Source organism: Biomphalaria glabrata, chromosome 1, assembly GCF_947242115.1.
Source record: "Biomphalaria glabrata chromosome 1, xgBioGlab47.1, whole genome shotgun sequence".
Lineage (NCBI taxonomy): Eukaryota > Metazoa > Mollusca > Gastropoda > Planorbidae > Biomphalaria > Biomphalaria glabrata.
In genome coordinates this window covers 50,816,338-50,837,975 of record NC_074711.1, presented here as the reverse complement: position 1 = coordinate 50,837,975, position 21,638 = coordinate 50,816,338, and the positions used below count along the sequence as shown (strand labels likewise).

At 30.8% G+C, this 21,638-nt stretch overlaps 1 protein-coding gene across 1 annotated transcript; it reads left to right on the top strand.

The window, feature by feature from the left end:
* Positions 1-26: 26 nt before the first annotated feature.
* LOC106068429 (IQ domain-containing protein H-like) lies at positions 27-20,561 on the top strand. The gene is made up of 23 exons (XM_056042206.1): positions 27-240; positions 2,657-2,764; positions 3,331-3,473; positions 3,592-3,676; positions 3,981-4,100; positions 4,349-4,426; positions 4,550-4,721; positions 5,122-5,327; positions 7,148-7,281; positions 7,708-7,785; positions 8,335-8,443; positions 8,650-8,877; positions 9,047-9,197; positions 9,549-9,724; positions 9,884-10,156; positions 10,346-10,534; positions 12,787-12,907; positions 16,034-16,308; positions 17,225-17,407; positions 17,662-17,787; positions 18,715-18,776; positions 18,876-18,984; positions 20,078-20,561. The coding sequence occupies exons 1-23, from the start codon at positions 190-192 to the stop codon at positions 20,147-20,149; spliced, it is 3,249 nt and encodes a 1,082-aa protein (XP_055898181.1). The 5' UTR covers positions 27-189; the 3' UTR covers positions 20,150-20,561.
* Positions 20,562-21,638: the final 1,077 nt, after the last annotated feature.

The window sequence follows — 21,638 nt, the reverse complement described above, 5'->3', positions numbered from 1 at the left end:
ATTACGTCACAGTAATGTGTTGTTTATTAGTGTTGCTGAGAAACAAAATGGCGCAGACCTGTTTGTTTTGAAAATATAGTCATCAGAGATAAATATTTTTTTTTGCATGTATCTAGATCTAGGAGAAAAACGATAGTGATTTTTTTAATCTATTTTTTTTATCCATATTCATCTAAAGCATTTTAAAAAATGACAGAAATAGAAGCTCGCCCAGAGGATGTTGGACAAATTCTACTAAAAGTAATTACTAAATTAGTAAATTAGATCTAGAATCTAGATTCTAGATACTAGAAATCTAGATCTAGATCTAGTTTAACTACTAACTAGTTAGGCAGTGAGTTAGACTCCTAGAGAGTTAGACTCTATAAATGTATTTAAATTATATTTTTTAATATAAATTATGACTACTAAACTCTACTTAATAGTACTTACTACTAGTCTTATCTTAGACTTATTAGTATTCGACTTAGACTTAGACTTATTAGATTTAGAATTTAGATCTAGAATTTAGTAGAATATATATCTTTTTTAGTTGTAGGCTTAGTCTTAGTTTTACTGCTCTAGAATGAGTCTAGATTGACTAGATCTAGGATAAAGTAGATAATCATTTAAATCATTTATCATCATAATGATAATCTAGATTGACTATCTAGTAGTAGTAGATCAGTAGTCAGTAGGTGTACTAGATTCTAGAATCTAGATCTATGTATGCATTGTATATTGACTATATTTATTTATTTTATTTATTCTATAGTCTATTATACAATTATAATATGCTCAACATGCTAGAACTCCATGAAGACTATAGACTTAGTATAGACTATAAAAAAACACTGATATAAATCCAAAGAATTAACTGATATCCGGTCCTTGAACAAACAAACTTACAAAGGGCTCTGATTATCCTTTTGTGTCTGATTTTGAAGACAAAACAGCTAAATTGCCCATTTTTTTGTTACTGACTTAAATATATTGCCGCATGAATACTACCGGTTCTGGTAACCAAAAAAAAATCGTCAGTGACCGGAAAATTGAAGTATCTACTATAATATAATCAGTTTTATGATGACTTATGTAAAAAGTTATACTGACATTCATTCAAAGAAAAGATAAATAGATCTATACTCTATATACACTGCTGTACATCGGTTGTCTCTTTTGTCTGTCCTCTACCCATACTAGTCTATTATGGTATCCACCATGTTTTAATGTAGGCCTACTATGTAGCCTGTGGTGAGCAAGTGCATGATGTTAATTATAGAGACTAAACTTTGCTAACTAAGAAGACTATAATTTTAAGTCATTAATTTTGGGTTTGTTAGTTTATGTGCTGATTCATCATAATTAGACCCTAATTCAGGCAACTTGTTCCATCTAGTCTAGACACTAGGGAAGAAGGAACACTTGTATAAATTTGTGCTTGGGATATGGTCTTAGTAGTTATAATAATACATCACTAAATCATAATTTACAAATAGAAAAACAAAACCTATAATGAAATCCTCTCAAAGATAGAGGCACATTTCTTATTCCATGCGCTAGAGCAAATTCGTACACATGCTCATTCTTCCTTATTGCCATTAAGGAATGGAATGGGTTGCCTGAATGAGCCAGGAAAACCAATGACTTGGCAGTGTTTAATTAAGTCATTGATTAACATGCATGGCTAGATTGATGTATGAAATATGTAGGATGTAATTATCTTCATATTTGAAGTAATGACTGTGATATTCAAGATAAGATACAAGGTCTCTAGTTTTTTCAATCTTTCAAGCTGAGTCTAGCAAACGTTGAACTACATAGACAACCGGAATAAGCAAAAAGAATTAGGAAACATATATTACCAACTTGAAGTCGAACAACACGACCTTCAGATAGTCAAGAATAAGCAACTATTCAAACAGATGATGTTGCAAAGAACAACATCCCTCATGAAAATATTAGAACATTGCAATGCATAAAAAATAATACATATTACATACATACATATATACATAATACATAGCAAAATCTATACTAAAATAGTCTTTATACGCGAATCACACTAGTCTTGAGCACAAGTCCGCTAGTATATTGTCCTCTCCTTTGATGTGACACACGTTGAAGGTGTAGTCCTGGAGCATCAGAGCCCACTTTCTTTGTAGCTGGAAGAGAGAAAAAAATCTCTCTGAGAGCATATTTGCAGGTTTATATAAACACACACTCTTAGCACCACCTTGCTCCTAATGCTAATAGAAAGGAAATTTCCTAATAGTTGTTGCTTTTTTTTTTGCTTCCTGCTTATCCTGTAACTTAGTATCTTGACAAAATTTGCTAAGCATTTCATGCATATAAGTATTACTTAAACAATATATTGGTCATGTTTGTGTAATTAGACCATCCAATTATGGGAACCAAAGTAACTGTATTTAATGTGGTCAGATTTACCTTATCTGATCTGAAACCTTTTCATGAAGATTTACCAAAATTAATTATATACATAATCTAGTGTATTATTGCTATGGCCGAGTGTCATGTTGTATCAAGTTGTCCAGTGTTAGTAGAGAGCCAGATAGAGAGACATATCAATATCTATTTAAAAAAGGCATGGTCCTTTTAATTTTTTTACTTAATTAAATAATAAAATTTCATTTAATGAACTTTAATTTACACGCAGGTCCAAAATGAATTACGCATACTTAGGGAGAAGGTTTCAGCAGGAGACAACAACATGTCTGCCTCTGACCTAGATCAAGTCCTTGCTAAAACTGAGGAAGACATTCAGGTACATTTTCAATTTAAAAAAAAAAAAATAGTAAATTGCTCTTCGTAACTCATATTCAAGTTAAATTAAACAGCAAAGAAAGCATTGTTTGATTCACATTTAATATACATGTAAATTATATATATATGTTACCGCTGAGGTGTAGAAATCAGATATTCTACAGATTATCTAAGTATTGTGCAGAAAAAGTAATAACAGAGTAATATTTTTTCACACTTCTTAGATAAATAGTAGGCACTTGATAAAGTGAAATACAATGGAATAATGTACTAATTACCCAGATTACCTCAACCCTAAAATCTAACCCTATGCTAAACCTAACCTCAACATTAACAGTACAGGTAAAATGCAAAAAGCTCTTGATTCCACACATTAATGGATCAAATTAGTTATTTGGCTTTGAAAAAGAAATAGCTGCATTTTCTTAAGAAGGAATCTCTAGAACATTTTCTTAGTAGCATTAATAGAGTTAAAGCTGTCATATATTAAATGACATTAACATGAATATTTGATTAAATAATTCTTAATCAGCTTATTTTAAATATTCTTTTTTTTAAATCTTCAAGCGTTGCACAGAAGATGTTGTTTATCACATCAATAATCAAATGCAGATAATACCTTTGAGTGATTCTTCTGACAGAGAAAATCAAATATCTTCTGGAAGTTTTGTGAACACTGACAATAGAAAATCAAAAGAAATATCAAAAAGGTTAAATTATTTCTTTATTAAATTATGTCTATGTTACATCATGTTTTTACATTAATTGATTCGTCTCTATATATTCTTTTTGAACAGTTTTTTAAAAAGAATTATTTCTTTACAACAGAATTATGTTATCTAGACAACCCCTGCCACCAACAGTTAAATTACCTCTTAGAAAATTCATGCAAGAGTTATCCCCAGGACAAAAGGTAAAAAACTGTCCAAAAAAAACACACTTTTTGAAGAGAATAAATAAAAAAAAATGTACAATGAACATTGTTGATAGATATTTGAAAATGCTTGCTCGTAAATTGACCTGCTGCCTGGTTGATAAAATGAAGATAATTCTTATGAGAGACTTATTTTTATTCTTTAATTGAGTCATTTAGAACTTAGCACTTTAGTACTTAGAAAAAATGTCTATAAAATATACATGCAAAACTAAAAGCACAGACCTACATATTTATATTATAATTATAAAACAATTATAGAGTGTGTATTTTTGTTTCACAGCATCACAAACAGTGGACAGTTAGAACAATTGTAAATCCACACAATCAAATGAACAGAGCCATGATGAAGCAAAATTTTGGGATTCAGCTGCCACTCATTAATGATAGAAAAATTCACAGAGTAACTCAATGTTCTAGTTTTTTTATTTATTTTTATAAGGAACAAAATTAAACATATATATAAAAAAAAGGAATCACTTTTATTTAGTAGATTTTCAAAGCAGAAATAATTTATTGTTACTTTCACATCACACATGAAATTAAAAAAAAAAGCCTGAATTTTGGCAACAATTAGCAGTTAAATAAGTTAATTAGATTACTCATTGCTTTTTAAATTCTTACAACTTATCTTTTCTCCTTTAAATTTAGACAGAGAGCAAACCAATGATTGGCACTACAGTACAGCACCTCACTACTCTTCCTAAGGCAAATAGGGTTGATGCCTCGGTATGGTTAAGCTTAGAAATACATTTTCAATTTTCATTTAATCACTTTCTGATAATGTAATTTATGTTATTATTATTTTATGTCAAATAAAACTAAAAAGAAGTCATACAACTCTTTTCTAAGATTGCTCCACCCCCAGTCAGTGATGAAGATGCTAAGAGAGGTATTTTTAGTTTACTGGAAAGAGGTCTTATTCCGCCAGCTGCACTTCTGACTTTTGATCCTTCTCCAATCAAAAATAAAAGTCTTCAATTGTATAATCCTGATGAAAAAATTAAGTTCCCAGCTCCAACAGGTCAGTAGACATCTTGTTCAAGATGTAATTTTTATTTAAAGCAAATTTTATCTGACATTTAATTTTTTAAAATTCAAAGTTTTTAATTATTGATCAAAACAAAATATTAATATGAATCGTGATAACATCAACTTGGCTTTGAAAATACATTTAACAAGTAGTAATGCTGCATAATATATGTCTGATGTTATTTTTATTGTAGTCTACACATATCTCTCTATTTTCATCTCTTTCCTGATGTCTTTTTTTATAATCTAGTCCCTGTTCTTGTTTAATTCTCCTTGATAATTTCTTTTAATTTTAGATATACATTTGCAATTTTATAATGAATTTTATGAAAATACTTTGTTTTCTTTTAACCTTTAATATATGTTAAAAAATGATTATTTTCTGCTTCTAGATGATAATTCTAACTGGGCAGTGGTCAGATTTGACACTACAAGCTCTGTCAAAGATAGTAAGCCACTACCTGTAGTGCCCCATACAAAAAGTCCAGAAGTTAGAAGCCACTCTGCAAAGACATGGCGAACATCTTCAGCTTCTAATAATCAGGTTGTGAAAACCTCAGCGTCTGTCAAAACATTTGAAATGCAGCTTCAACCGTTTGTGAGTTTTCCTTACAGAATCTGTTTTGTTCTAATTGTATACTTCTTTATTTTTACTAATATAAATGTACACATTAGATTGGTGAAATAAAAGAAACAATAGTTTAAATGGAAAACAATATTTAATTTTAATTCTTTCAACAGATTGAATTTTATTTATTACTGACATTTGTTTTTCAGTATATACAATTTAAAAAAAATATTATCAATACATGTCAAACATAAGCACTTACAATATAATTGTATGTGAGACAAATGAGGTTGTATCTGTGGTTTAGAAATGAATTGGCTCACAATTAATTATTACATAAAACTTAAAAGCTGTCTGGATGGCTGCCTGGTCATGTGGTTAATATCCTGCTTGCTGCTATTCCCCACCATCATGAAGGATGTTTGGGCTAGGATGTAATAATCTTCAATTCTAAAGGAACATCCGAAACATGTAAAACAAAACAAATGCTGATTCCAGGTGCTTTTATAAAGTGGTTGGATTTCAAGAATTTCTCTACCCAACAATGGTTTATTCCTTCAATTTAGAAATTCTGCTCCAATTAATTCATAAATCTGGTGTTCATAGAAATAGATTAAGCTCATGTTTGTTTGTTTTTTTAAGAGATATAAAGGTATGTAATTAATCATCTGGACTTCACACAATATGATCTTCTGAAATAGATAATGAGAACCTAATATAAGAAATATAAAGAAAATAAACAAAAGTCAATAGTTACTATTATTGTGATGTTATTTTTTATTTAAATACTTTCTTCTTGAGTGTCTTAAACTAGTAAATATGAAGTTTTTACAAATTAGACATCTTTATAAAATCTTTTAAATGATTATTGCATAAATTTATTTTTGATTGCATAATTTTAATGTCAACTTTAATAGGTTTTTTTTTTTAAAAATAAATTTCCTTATTTCCATGTAAGTATGAACCTATTTCTTGTTAAATGGTCACTCCAATCACAAGAGTTGGTGTGTAGTTTTGTTTAAGTTTATGCCTCCAAATCACTTTTATTTCTTCATAATTTTTTCGTAATATTTAAATACTATGATTGCGCAGTTCTTTGAATGGTTAAGTCTTACATATTTCAAATAATTCTTTTTTATGAATCAGAACTACCAGTACTTACACAAATTCTCAGTGTTTTCTAACAATAAAACAAATACTTTTTTATCTTGAGGATTGTCATTTTTATGTTCATAGTTTCACACCACATATTTTTTGCAATGGAAAAAATGCCATTATTTTACTGTTTTGAATTTTTCTTGGCCAAACATTGCTTAAAAAAACAAGCATAACTTTTGCTTTCCATTAAGAATTCAATTCTTGTGTTGTTACTTATTATATTATCATATATTTTTTAAAAGATAATTTATAATTTGAGAAAAAGTTGAGGAAATATATTGATATTAAGTGTTTATCAACATTATCTGAATAGGGTCTTTGAATATTTTTTTGAATATGATTTACTAATTTTTTTTTTTTTTAGTGAATATGGTTTACTATGCTTTCTGTTCATAATAAGAGACATTTTCAAAACTACACATTTTCAATTTTTGTTTAATATTCAAATATGTTTTTGTTATTTGCTTTTAATTAGATTTTTTTTTAATTACTTTTTTAAAATTATATTTTTAATTACATTTGGATGATATTACCTATTTGTATATCCTTACCATCAACTTTGCTTTTATTATAAAATTATTAGTTTAATGTATAAGTAAGTTCCTTTTAAATAAACAAATATGGTGTTAAAGATGTAAATTAGGCTTTGTATAAATGTGTATATATTTTATATTGCATGACTTTTTATCCAGCCACCACCCACCACACCAGCAAGTGGAGATAATAAACTAGGAAGTTATAGATTGGCTATACAGAATGGTAAAACAAGGGATAATCATGCAGAGTTTTTGGCCTTTAAGGATCATTATTATCATTCATGGGGCAGGTAAGTTTATATCTTTATCATTGATTTATATAATTAATTATTGGTATTAATTTGTTACTCATTATAATGACTAATAGAGCCCCCCAAAATGATTAATAACTCCATTATCATTGCTAAAATGTTTGAAATTAGGCCATGCTTAGAAATAAAAATGCTGCCTCTAGGTATGGAGCTAGGAACCACTATTTTAGCATTATTAAATCTGCTAAAATGGTTATTAGGTATTGTTATTAATATGTGTATGTCAGTTTAGTAGATAACACATTTCTTTGAGAAATATTTGTTTTCTGGTCAATTATGTTAGACTTTTCTATAACATAGCCCAGACCCACCTCAATTCTTCCCTCACAGAGTGTGCCTTTGTCCTAATGTATTTCAAAACAAGATTTTCTCTCATTTCATATTTATGTATATTTTATATTTCAGCATTTTGTCTGTGATTCAGAAGTTAGAGGAAATGTGCACATTATATGTTGTTCCAATAGCTTTTGTGCATGGTGAAAAGTATGTATCAGTACTAGTATGTACAACATTTTAGTTTATTTGAATAATAAAACTTGACAACTTTAGTTATTATAGTTGAAACTCATAGGCTACTTCCCCAGTGCCCCTCTATACAATGCCTATTTTATCACCATACTACATTTTGTATGCAAAAAAAAAAGATTTGTAACTCCATCATGATTAATAAAAGGTTTAAAATTAAGTAAAATTTATAAACAAAATAGCAGTCACATTTAAAGTATCAAGAAGTACCATTTATGTAATTTCTTTGATTGTGTGATACTTTTTAAAGAGATTGTAAAGTGCATTAATCCACAGAAGCCCTTGGTTGGAACAACCCTGCATTCATTACTTTCAATTACTACTTGTCAACTTTATAATGTTGAGTGTGTCAATATGACCAACCACACTTCAATTAATCCATTTAGTAATCTTGTTTATACGTCACTTGGTCACTTAATTTTCTCAATTAACACAGCAACAATACTGGTCAGTCAGGTTAACATATTTACTATCTAATTTATTAATTGTTTACTGTCTTTGTTTCAGATTAGTTGAGCTAGCCATGGAATATGAGTTGGAAAAATCACCTAGTTTGGCAGAACTTCTCAGTGTTATTATAAATAGAGAAGATGTTGAAGGAATTATAAATAGGCCGGTGAGATTTGAAAAAATTATTTCCTTTTCTTTCTTTTTTTGACACTAACATAGTATAGAAAAACATAGAAATGTCATTTGATCATTCACTCTAAAGAAATTGTGCAGTTTTTTAACTTTTTCAGAAGAATTAAAATGACTATACATTTATATTAGGCCTATGATGTAGTGTTGATTTTCTGTCCTTTTTTTTGCATTTTATTTTAGGGACGAAAGTTTCAGGGTGCTAATGGGAAACATCTAGCTGCTGTTAAAATCCAGTCATGCTGGCGTAGGTACAAGGAGCGCTCTCAATATTTAGAATATCGTAGGCTGAAGTGGGCTGCTGGTGCCATTGCCATGTCTTGGATTATGCATATCAAAATGGTCAGAATGAAGCATCAGTTGAGGCAGACTCGTGTTGAGCAGCTTGAAGCTTTTAAACGACGGGCCAAGGTATTTTTTTTTTTTACATTTTTTCCCAGTATTCTCCCCATTTGTATTTTTAAAAAAAATCAGATTTTGTTTTTTTTTTGTTTTTTAATACATTTATTTTGTCATGTTATTTAAGAAATATGCAGGACTCCTGAGATGATGTCTTATAATTTGTGAATATGCATTGCAGATATTTGCCTCATCATGGGAAAGAATAAAGAATTCACACAGAGTTATCATTCATATTCCTTCCTTTGGATTTAGTCAATCTATTCGAGATAGTGTTAATGATCTAGGCATGAGACAAAATTCTCAGATGGCGAGACTTTGTGATATTAGGGGTAATTTTTTCATTTATATTTTGAATCACTAAAAACTACAAATTTGAATATTTTTATAGAAAAAAAAGGAGTGTTTTCATTTCATTTGACCTGAATTTAAACTATTTCTTTTTAATTCATTGATGGCTAAAAGTTCAGAAAGTTTACTTTTATTTCCCACATAAATATACAATAGAACAAACAAGTAGAATAGTATCAAATATTAACATATTTTTAACAAGACATTCACACGTTTTTAATTTAGAATGTACATTTGTACCTGCAAGACAGTTAGTTACATTTTACTACAATTTTTAGATAAATAAATTGTCGTTAATGAAAATTTTTCTAACAAATATTTTTTTTCCTTAGATCCCAAAGTTGATGTCATTTACATCTCTGCAGTGCCTCTTAGTGATGAAACCATGCAGTATTACTCCAAGCTACTTGGTTTAAGTTCTGCTGTCTCCAGCAGTAATTCTGAAGATCAATGTGACATGTCAGATCATTACAAGATCTTAGTTCCAGAAGCTTTGAAAAGTTTTCCTGTTAGTTATTGTATCTTATGAGTTATATATTTAAATTTAGATTTGTTTTTGCTACTTATTTTTACTGAATTAATGGATAAAAACTTGACATGTTGAAAAATATACACTTTTTTAGTTGTATTTTTGAATTTTCTTACTATGAAAACAAATTATTTTCAGACACACCATATGTGCCTTTCTACATTACTGAAGTATAGCCCCAGAACATTGAAGAGAATTAAGAACCTAATCAAAGGAAGAGATGCTTTTATTGTGACTGGAGTCCCACATCAGGATGATCTGGCTGTTTCGGATGCACTTGATGTTCCCATTTTGTGCCCTGAGCCTGATGTTGCTCACTTATATTCAACTAAATCAGGCTGCAAGAGAATTTTTGCCAGTGCCAATATTGACACTCCGCCATCAGAATATGATGTTTATAGTCTTGGACAGGTGAGCACATAAAGATTGTTATGTTATATTTATAACAATAATATTATAATATTGCATAAGTAGACAAATACTTAGATATTCAGAGATATATTTTTCTGTCTTTGCAAACACAGAAGACAAATTTGCTTTTAAGACCATAATCATTTTAAAAAAGTTCGAATTTTAATTGTGCTACCTCTCTTGATCTAGCTCCATGAATGTCTAGCTCAACTAGTCACAGAGAACCTGAAAGTCCAGCGATGGCTGTTTAAACTTGATGATGAATTTGATGGCAGGGGAATAGCCTATTGCGATGTTACTCAGCATTTAAGATGCTATAAATGGGCACTTAAAGAGGAGCATAGATATGGAGAAAAGTGGACCAAGAAATGGGCACAGGTACAAAGAGAACTATAATGTAGAGCTGATTATTCACTTAACATATTGCTCATTTTTAACTAGCATTTGTGACTTTTATTGAACACAAATTTCCATTTATACATTTTGTAAACTTACAAGATGTGTACTGCCTTTTGAAACTATTTTGGTATCTATATGTTAATATGTCTGTTATCATTTTTTTTTCTATGATATGCACAGATATAACTATATACATTTTGTCTATACTATACAGACTATGCATATGTTTAACCAAATTAATTCAGCCTTTTAAGGGAATCTTATAATATATGTTTCTCTCTCTCTCTCTCTCTCTCACATTCTTCTCTCTCTCCTCTCTCTCTCTCTCTTTATATATATATATATATATATATATGTATATATATATATATATATATATATATATATATATATATATATATATATATATATATATATATATATATATATATATATATATATATATATATAAATACACACATACAGGGAGATTATATATAAAGAGATATTTATATATATACATGGAGCAGCTGCAGATCTTGGCAGAATTATCCAGAATCGCAGTGTGGCTTTAGGGTGGGTAGATCCACAACAGATATGATTTTCTCCATGTGGCAGCTGCAGGAGAAGGGCAGAGATCAAATGCAGTCCCTATTTATAGCTTTTATTGATCAAGGCTTTTGACCTTGTCAGCAGAACTTGTCTGTTTGCCGTATTAGAGAGAACCAGCTGTCCAAACAAGCTATGGAAACTAGTGTCAGCTTTTCATGAAAATATGCAGAGCACTGTACAGTTTGACAGTTCCGCCTCTAGGCCATTCTCCATCAAGAGTGGAGTAAAACAAGGATGTGTTCTGGCTCCAACACTATTTGACATCTTCTTTTCAGTTGGGCTCACCGGCACTTTTAAATCCCTGAAAAATGGAGTATATATCCAAAGTAGATCCGATGAAAAGCTATGTAACCTGGCACGCATTAAAGCCAAAATGAAAAGACAGCATATCTTGATTAGGGAACTGCTGTTTGCTGATGATGCGGCTCTCATATCCCATTCACAAGAAGGATTGCAAAGGCTTGTGAATGCTCTGGCAGCTGCTTGCCAAGAGTTTAGCTTACAATAAGCCTCTCCAAGACTGAAATTCTGGCACAAGATGTTGCATAAATGTCAGTGATACATATTGGAAATCACACACATACAGTTGTGCAGGAATTCACTTACTTGGGATCAACAATTGCCAGCAACCTAGATTTAGACTCTGAGCTGACAAAAGAATAGGAAAGGCTTTTTCAGCAATGACGAAATGGAAAATGCCAAATTAACTAGAGCAACCAAAATCCTAGTCTACAATGCCTGTGTTGTGGCATTCTTCTTTATGGTAGTGAGAGCTAGGATGTGCATCTCCTGGAGGGATCATATCTCTAGCCAGGACATTTTGAAACTGGCCAATATGCACAGCATCTATGCTCTTCTGACACAGAGAAAACATGTCACCCGTATACCAGATGGAAGAATCCCTTAAGACATTCTATAAGTTGAGCTTGTGGACGAAGTCAGATCCAAGGACCGCCCAAAACTAACCTACAGAGATGTCTGCAATTGAGACATGAGAACCACAGGCATCAATAAAAGTATGTGGGAGGAGATAGCCTAAGACCGGACAGCATGGAGACAGACTGTATGCGCTGGTACAAACCTTGCAGAGAGCAAAAGAAACAACGTTGCATTAGTCAAGAGAAAGAAAAAATCTGCCCTATCAGCTAGCCCTAAAACAGATGCATATACATGCACGAACTGTGGCAAACTCTGCTGCTCCAGAATAGTCACTCCAAATTCTGCCCTGTCTCAAGATGAAACCAAAACCAGTGACTCATCTGGGCTCATCCATTGTCTTCCAAGACATAAGGAGCCATAAAAAATATATACATATATTTAATGCTCAATAATATGTTTGGCTGACTCATTCTATATTGCTGTAAGTTTTTGCCCAAAATATTGTCACCATCAGAAGACTATTGTCTAAGTCATTTTTATTTGTTTTAATAGGAAACAATAAACTAGGATCTATTCACTCGTCACTTTTTATTTGTTAAATAATCTTTCAAATACATAAAAATTGAAAATTACACAAATGATTAAAAACACTATTTCAAATTGAATATAAATTCCTGAAAAGAACTTAGTTACAACTGTGACAGTTTGAAAATATGAAAGTTTGAATATATTGATTACTAACTCCATTACTATCTCACTAGGAATCAGCTTACATTAAAATTCATGCTGAAATCCCAGACATTCTCACAAATTATGCCCAACCTTTCAACACAAAGATTTTTCCGACCTGGGAATTGTTTCTACAGGCATTTTTATCACAAGGTAAAATATGAACATTCTTTGGACTCTTTTCAATATAATTTGATTGATATTAATGGATGTTGCTCCATGTAAAACTCTTTCATATATTTTATACTCATCTCTCTCTGCTGCTAATTTCTCTTTTTCATACCATCAAAGTTGTTCTCCCTCTGTCCCCCCTAGTGTACTCTCTCCTTTCCATCTCATGGGGATATTCAATTCTTTCATAGAGAAGTTGCCATTCATATAAAAAGATATTTAAAACAATCATTAGAGTAAATCATTATCATGATCATCAGTCCCTTGACTTTTGTGACAGTTAGCATAACCAATTTCCTCCACTTTTCTGGTCAGCAGCTGTTCTTAGCAGGATATCAAAAGAAAAGCCTGTCCATTCTTTTACATTGTTCAACCAGCTTTAGGGTAAATAGAAGTGAGAAAAACTATTTGCATTGAACCAGTTAACATGGTTGAGAGATTTAAAACAAAACTCTGGTTTCACAAACTTTTGTGAATTTTCTTTACATTGATAAATTGCTTTTCATACAAACTAACTTGGTTAGTACCATGAAATAAAAAATAAAATTTTATTGAGAGAAACTTAGGGAAAAATCTATAATTAATGCTTGCTAAAGGATGGACTTTTTTTTTCCTCATGGGAGTTACTGTCTTATTTCTTTAGATTTTAATGTATCCATTTTCACTCCATTTTTAATTTACCTTATATAATAATAATAATAATAATAATTTTTATTATCCGTAAGGAAATTTGTCTTACAATTTGTGCATTACACCAAACAAAAAACATTATAACTATAAGAAACCAAAGTGTACATTCACACCAGACTCACTGATAATTTACATGTGACAAAGTTTATACCAGATTGTTCTTATTTAATGATTACATTGCTAGGGGAACAAAAGAGTGTTTGTGTCTGTTTGTCTTTGCTATCGGTGTCTTGTATCTCTTTTGTGATGGTAAAATCACAAAATCCTGACACAAAGGGTGATTCTTTATTTGCAGATGTGAGCGTGATAAAACATAGCCAAGGCCTTTTCGCTAACATTAAACGAGGACAGTTTTCGTAGTAATCTTTGCTGCCCTTTTTTGCTGATATAATCAGTATTTGCAGTAAAATTTAGTTTATTGTCTAGGATAGTACCAAGGTTATTTCTTTGAAATACTCATTTACGTCTGAGCTCTCTTAGAGCAGGGCAAGAAAAGCTGCATCAACAGCGAATTTTGTGAAGGAGCAACAAGAACTATCGGATTGAAAATCATTGGTGTACAGTTGTTACTTCAAAAAAGAAGATGGTTACATCCTACGAGTCATGCATTTAGTCATGCATATTAACCAATGACCTAAATTCTGCCAAGTCACTGGTTTTCCTGGCTAGCTCAGGCAACCCATTCCATGCTCTAATAGCACTAGGGAAGAAGGAGCATTTATCCAATTTGTCCTAGCATATGGAACGAGGAATGTGCCTTTATCTTTGTGTCTTTCTGAGTATTTTATTAGATTTTGTTTTTGCATTTGATGATTATATTTCAGTGTTTTATGTATAATTGCTACTTTACTTGAAGGCTGTCTAAATTTAGTGATTTTACTAAAAGATGTTACTCTAGTCAAATTTGCATATTCATTTGTTATGAATCTCAATGCTCTATTTTGTAACTGTTCCAGTTTCTTAATATTTTCTTGAGTTGAGGGGTCCCAAACAGAGGATGAATATTCTATTATTGGTCTAACAAAGTTTAAATAACATTTTAGTTTTATGTTCTTATTTGATTTATAGAAATTTCTTTTAATAAACCCTAATGCTTTGTTTGATTTTTTGATAGTTTCATCAATATGAGGATTCCATGACACAGTTTTTTATTTATTATAACATCTAGGTATTTTGCGTTTTTAGTTTGTGTTACTGGTTTACCATGAATAAGATAAGTGGAATTAATTTGTTTTAGTTTTTTTGTTACTCTTAATAACTGACATTTTTCTGGGTGGAAAGACATGCTCCAATTTGATTCCCATTTCTGTTATTCATCTAATTCTCTTTGTAAAATTTCTGTATCTTGTTTTTATTGTTCTATATATTACGCAATCATCTGCAAATAATCTATAATTAGTAAATAATTACAATAATAACAGTAAACTCAGGTGTACCTCAAGGAACAGTCTTGGGTCCACTACTATTTTTAATTTACATAAATGATTTACCAAATTGCATTACTTCAGGAACAAAAGTCAGATTATTTGCAGACGATTGCATAATATATAGAACAATAAAAACAACACAAGACACAGATATTTTACAAAGAGAATTAGATGAATTACAGAAATGGGAATCAAATTGGAGCATGTCTTTCCACCCAGAAAAATGTCAGTTGTTAAGAGTAACAAAAAAACTAAAACAAATTAATTCCACTTATCTTATTCATGGCAAACCAGTAACACAGACTAAAAACGCAAAATACCTAGGTGTTATAATAAATGAAAAACTGTCATGGAATCCACATATTGATGAAACTACAAAAAAATCAAACAAAGCATTAGGATTTATTAAAAGAAATTTCTATAAATCAAATAAGAACATAAAACTAAAATGTTATTTAACCTTGGTTAGGCCAATAATAGAATATGCATCCTCTGTTTGGGACCCCTCAACTCAAGAAAACATTAAGAAACTAGAACAGACACAAAATAGAGCAGTGCGATTCATAACAAACGAATATTCACATTTGACTAGAGTAACACCTTTAGTAAAATCACTAAATTTAGAAAGCCTTCAGGACAGAAGGCTCAAAAGTAAAGTAGCAATCATACATAAAACACTGAACCATAATCTTCAAATACAAAAACAAAATTTAATAAAATACTCTGAAAGACACAAAGATAAAGGCACATTCCTCGTCCCATATGCTAGGACAAATTTGTACAAATACTCCTTCTTCCCTAGTGCTATTAGAGCATGGAATGGGTTGCCTGAGCTAGCCAGGAAAACCAGTGACTTGGCAGAATTTAAGTCATTGGTTAATATGCATGACTAAATGCATGACGCGTAGGACGTAATCATCTTCTTTTTTGAAGTAACGTCTGTATTATATAAGATAAGATAAGATAAATGCTAACCATGTTTCATCCATAGGAGGTATAATAGAGGCCTGTCCTCCATCAGACAACTTCACTGCCCTCACAGCTGATCTTCTCATAGAACCCACTGGAGTGGTCAGTTTGTTGACTTGTGGAGACCAGATTCATGCAGACAGTCCATTCTCTTGCTGGGGGCTCTCGGTGCCCCAGTCGTCCTCAGAGCCTTCAGAAATTAATGCCATGTGCATGAGAATAGCTGATGCTTGTAAATCTAGAGGCATCATGGGATATCTGAGAATTAATTTTGTTACTTTCATTGATCCTAAACTGGTAATCAACCTTTTTTTTTTATGTTGCTTTTTATCTCATTTTATATTACGGTAGCTAAAAAAAAGATATTCTTTATAGTTTAGACCTGTAATTCACGATCAGACTGAATATTTAGACTTTCAATTTGTCATGAGACTGTCTGAGTGTATAGACTTTCAATTTGTCATGAGACTTAGTGCTTAGACTTTCAATTTGTCATGAGACTGTCTGAGTGTATAGACTTTCAATTTATCATGAGACTGTCTGAGTGTAATAGACTTTCAATTTGTCATGAGACTGTCTGAGTGTATAAACTTTCAATTTGTCATGAGACTGTCTGAGTGTATAGACTTTCAATTCATCATTAGACTGTCTGAGTGTATAGACTTTCAATTCGTTATTAGACTCAGTGCTTAGATTTTCAAATAGCCTTAAGGCTGTCTGAGTGTATAGACTTTCAAATTGCCATAAGGCTGTCTGAGTGTATAGACTTTCGATTTGCCATAAGGCTGAGTGTATAGACTTTCAATTTGTCATAAGACTCTTATAAGTGTTTTAGTTCTGTACATTAAATTAGCACCAGTGACTCTAACTGATATCTCTCTATATTTTACAATGCATCTTTTTTACCTCTCACTTTGCTCTGATCAGAATATAGAGTAGCCAAGGAGTGTTAAGTTGGGAAGTGGGGGTTATAAGAATTGCCACATCACAGAAACCTGATTGAATTGACTGAAAGATGAGCACTTTATAGTTGGGTATTCTTTACTGCTCTAAAATCAAACAATAATTCTTCTTTTCATTTACTTTTTGGTTGGTGAAATTGTTAAATCATGACTTTTTACAAATAAAAGCTTGGATTATATTACATTGTTTAATAATTATCTCAAAATTTTACTGTATGCTTAGATTATGGTTTTGTGATGATTATGTTTAGATGGACCAGAAGATTTGGGCTATCGACTTGTGTTTGCACTACAGTGACAACCTGGCATTATTTAGATTGATGGAATATGTTACCTATGGACATTTTGAACCAAAGACACACATGTTTGAAGTCAAATTATCACTTCAAGAGAATAAAGTCAGCAAAAGAAGATTAACTGCACAAGAGGAGGAGGTAGTCTTGTGTGTGTGTGTGTTTATAGTAATGTAAAGCTGCACTAGATAATGATATAGTCTTTTGTGTGTGTGTGTTTATAGTAATGTAAAGCTGCACTAGATAATGAGATAGTCTTTTGTGTGTGTGTATTTATAGTAATGTAAAGCAACACTCGATGATGAGGTAGTTATTTAATTTAGTGTTTACAGTAATTCATAGCATCGCAATTCATTTTTAGAATGTACAGTAGACTTAATTGTTTTCTGTTTCAGCAAGCTCAAAACACCATCAGATATGCAGTGATGAGCACACGACTTCTACACACTAACTTGTCTGTCATACATTACAGTGTTTTCTTTCAAATGTGCCGTGCTCATGGCATAGGATATGATATAAAGGTATCAATGAAAATAAATTATTTCTGCTCAGATCTGATTATGTTTTACAACTTCTTGCCCTTTAGGAAACTAATAAATAAAATTTGACATTATATTTAACACATATGGATTCCATTTTGAAGTGAATTTCATGGTTACATTTTAGTTGAAGGTTAGTTTTGTTTTAATTGATAATCAGAGCTGCTATTCATCTTATTTCTGTAAGATGCATTTTTTTTTGTCTTTCATATACAATTTTTGTATCTACACAGATGAAAAATACCCATAAGAAATATAATTTTAAGTGTCAAAATATGAAAAATCTAGATGCCTTATGCTGCTTACTGGTGTTTTCTCTGCATCTTTTAAGTCAATATCAGAAAGTTTAGGACTCCCCATTATCTTTTTAAAAAAATGGTTGTTATGGACTATCCTTCTGTTTACAGGCATTTTTTTTTTTTGAATGGGGAAAATTTTTATAAAATTTTTAGAGTTTGATCTTTTCTAAACCAATCATTCATTAGACTGCACTAAGTTGGCAAACACATTTTTGGAAAAATGGAAGAGTATATTGACATAATAAATTGTCAAAGCATAAATATCTCCTTAGGGTTTATATAGCTTGCAATTTCAGAATCAAAATGTCTGATAGAACTTATTAGCAAAATTTCACTTATACGATCAAAGCATGTTGTATTTTTAATATTTTTGAGCATGGAATCTGAAACAGGCAGCAAAAAAACAAAAAACTATGACAGTACAGTGTTAATCTCTAATTTACATGAATGACTTGATTTTTTGAAAGACATTCATTTCATTTATTGAGAAATATCTGCAATGTATTAGATAACAAAAAGAACACCCTAAAATGAACCTTATTTAGCAAAAAATGTTTAATGGATTCTAAAATACAGTCATTTAGTTTGATATTGTGATCTCCATCAACAGGATAAAACTGGCACAATTTTCACACTCATTGATAGTTTTAACAGAGAACGTCTTGGAATGTTGTAAGTAGATAAGGATCAATTCACTTGATGTTTAGTAGAAATAAGTAGAAATAAATAGCAAACAGCATTAGGTGTTTGTAATATTAAATTTGTTTTCAGAACTGTGGGAGATAATTTACAAGGAGCTTTAGCCTCTTTTGCCAAAAATTTGTCTGTTATACATCAAGAAATTTCAGCTCCAAATATGCAAGGAATCACCAACTTTAAGGTCAGTTTTTATTTCAAGAGTAGACTTCCATTTAAGAGGGTCCATAATAAGGGGAACAAATCTCTTTTTTTAATTCTTTGACCAACAGACTTTTCTCTCAGTACTGGTAGCAATGAATGATCAATTTTTGACCTATCTGTCCATCTGAAGAGCCACCATTAATTGGAAGTCCAATTAATTACATTAGCTTCAGGGCTGCAGCTCTTTAATTTTCATCCTTGCTGAAGTTAGGCCACAGGCTGTGCACCTTGGGCAAAGCTCTTCATGTTCCTACTCTATAGTTTCACTTATGCCCCAAATAACAAGGATGAACTTCCCCACTACCGGTATGTGCATTGTGCTACGTATTTTTTTGTTAGTATTTCTATCTATTTTTTTTTCAACTAGGGTCAAAGAAAAAATGAACCAAACTCTTTCACAGCACCTTTTGATATGTGCTGTTATTTGCTGTCATTAGAAAATGTGTTGTATCACACACTTTGATGTCACAACAGGCCTTCTCAAAAACTAAAATATATTTTAGTCTAGTATGTGCTTTTACTTAATGTTATAGGATATATAAAAGGGAAGAATATAATTAGGAAGTCAGTTAATAAATTGTGAGGTTCAAGTGTGAAGGTTTTTCTTTAATTTCATCAAATTTAATTATTGTTACGTTTCTCTCTCTCCTAATCTGGCCTTCTGTAACCACTGCTTAACACACAACACGTCTAACAAGAACTTAACAACAAGAGTTCTAAATAATCTGGTACTTTAAAATGAGTAACTAGAACAGCCATTATTACACAATAAACTACTACAAATGCTACACTGTACATCACTGTACTGCTGTACTAAACTCTACTGTGACTGTCTCTATCTCTTCCTGGACTTCCTGGAGTTTCAACATTATATTACACTGATTCATTATACTCAGAGAAACTGTTGTGTCTGTTTAGCGTTTCAACTTATTAAAGTCCAAGTTATAGTCCACTCTTATTTAAACCAGCATATAGATCTATTATTGACCTTGCTGACTGCATATCTGCCAAGAAAGTTCTTTCTACCAATTTTTTTTTTCACCCAATGGAATAATAAACATTTTTTTAAACAGAATGCTATAACAGATATTGAAAGTATTCTTGGTACCACTGTGCAGAATGCTGAGGAAAGTCATGAAAAATAAGAATCAGTTGTTCTTTTTACTTTATTTTCACTTCAATAAGATTTGTTCAGTTCTTAGTGTGTAGTTACTAGAGCACAGTTAAAATGCACTGCTGAAAATCTTTTTTTTTAAATGATAATTATGTATTTCTTGAATAATGAGATGGATAAGTATTATTGATGTAAAAATTCCATTGTCTGTAACTTCAAATGTAACTGATTATAGCTGTGTGTATTGTTTGTAAATACTCAAAAACTGAAATGTCTGTGATAAGTGATTATCTTCTCATTATTTCTTTATTTAAGTAATGATTCTACTTTAAATGAATCTCACTTTTTATTATAAAGCTTACAACTTACTCAGTCTGTCGAGTAAAAAGTTTTTACTTATTTCTCAATCTTGGATCAAGTGGAAATAAGTTAATTGATCAGTAATTAATTATTTTATTTGGTATTGAACAAAGGAAAGAAATTGTACTTGACAGATGTGGTGTTAAAAGATGAATTAGTCCCCTTTATAGTTTGTGTAGAGAATTAGGTCTTTGCTTAAAAGTTTGAAACTAACATTAGATACCTATAAAACCTTCTATTTTTTATAAAAACTTGCTGGCATAGTGGTTAGCATATTTGCTTGAGAATTGAATTTGAATTCAAGTTATAAAATTATTTTTTTTTAAATGCATTTAAAAAATGATCATGGTAACATTCACCCAGATGTTGTCATCTTTCCCCCTTCCCTTCCAGTCCAGACAAGTGATAGGATCATAGTGCACTTTGAAAGCTAAAAGCATGAAAATGTTTTCTTAACAAAATAATTGTTAACAATATTTCTTATCACACAGATTTGTTTTTTCAAATTTAAGTTCATGACTGATCCAAACTAATTGATACAATTACACTCAAGTTTGTTTTTTTTTGGTCCCAATCTTTTCAGTGCCAATAAATTTATGACTCTACAAGTTAATGATAATTAAAAGCAATGAAATTCACAAGTTTTATTCTTTGATATAATCACATTTTTTAAACAAATGCACATCCCTTTTTAAACCAATGAAAATGAATATTTTTTGTTTTACTTCTAACTTCATGTGTTACATGACTGAAGTTATCTGAACATTTAATGGATTATTGTACCATTTTGTGTTTTTTAAATATTGTAATGAGATCTCTGTATTTATGTATTAAAATTCAAATCAAACAAGTGATTGAAATTGTCTTTCAAAAGCAAAAAAGCACACAATTTGACTTCTTTGAGGTAATGTAATAAAAATAAAAATGTAACTTGAATCAGAGTTGTTTCATTTCAATTTTATCAAGGAGCTTCAATGGAGACAGGTAGAGAAATAAATGAAAACCAAAACTCATTATGAAAAAAAAAACAAGTATAAGACATTTCTATTCATTTATATATAAATTCCTATTTGCAATAGAAATAATCACTAAAAACATTTTCCACTCTAAAAAGAATCAACAGAAGTGTATTGCCTTATTGTCTGACATTTTAAAAATTC

Coding starts and splice junctions, on each gene's coding strand:
- LOC106068429 (XM_056042206.1), top strand. CDS start 190: ATGACAGAAATAGAAGCTCGCCCAGAGGATGTTGGACAAATTCTACTA. Junction 12,908..16,033: donor ACAGGCATTTTTATCACAAG/GTAAAATATGAA, acceptor TTTCATCCATAG/GAGGTATAATAGAGGCCTGT. Junction 17,408..17,661: donor TAACTGCACAAGAGGAGGAG/GTAGTCTTGTGT, acceptor TTTCTGTTTCAG/CAAGCTCAAAACACCATCAG.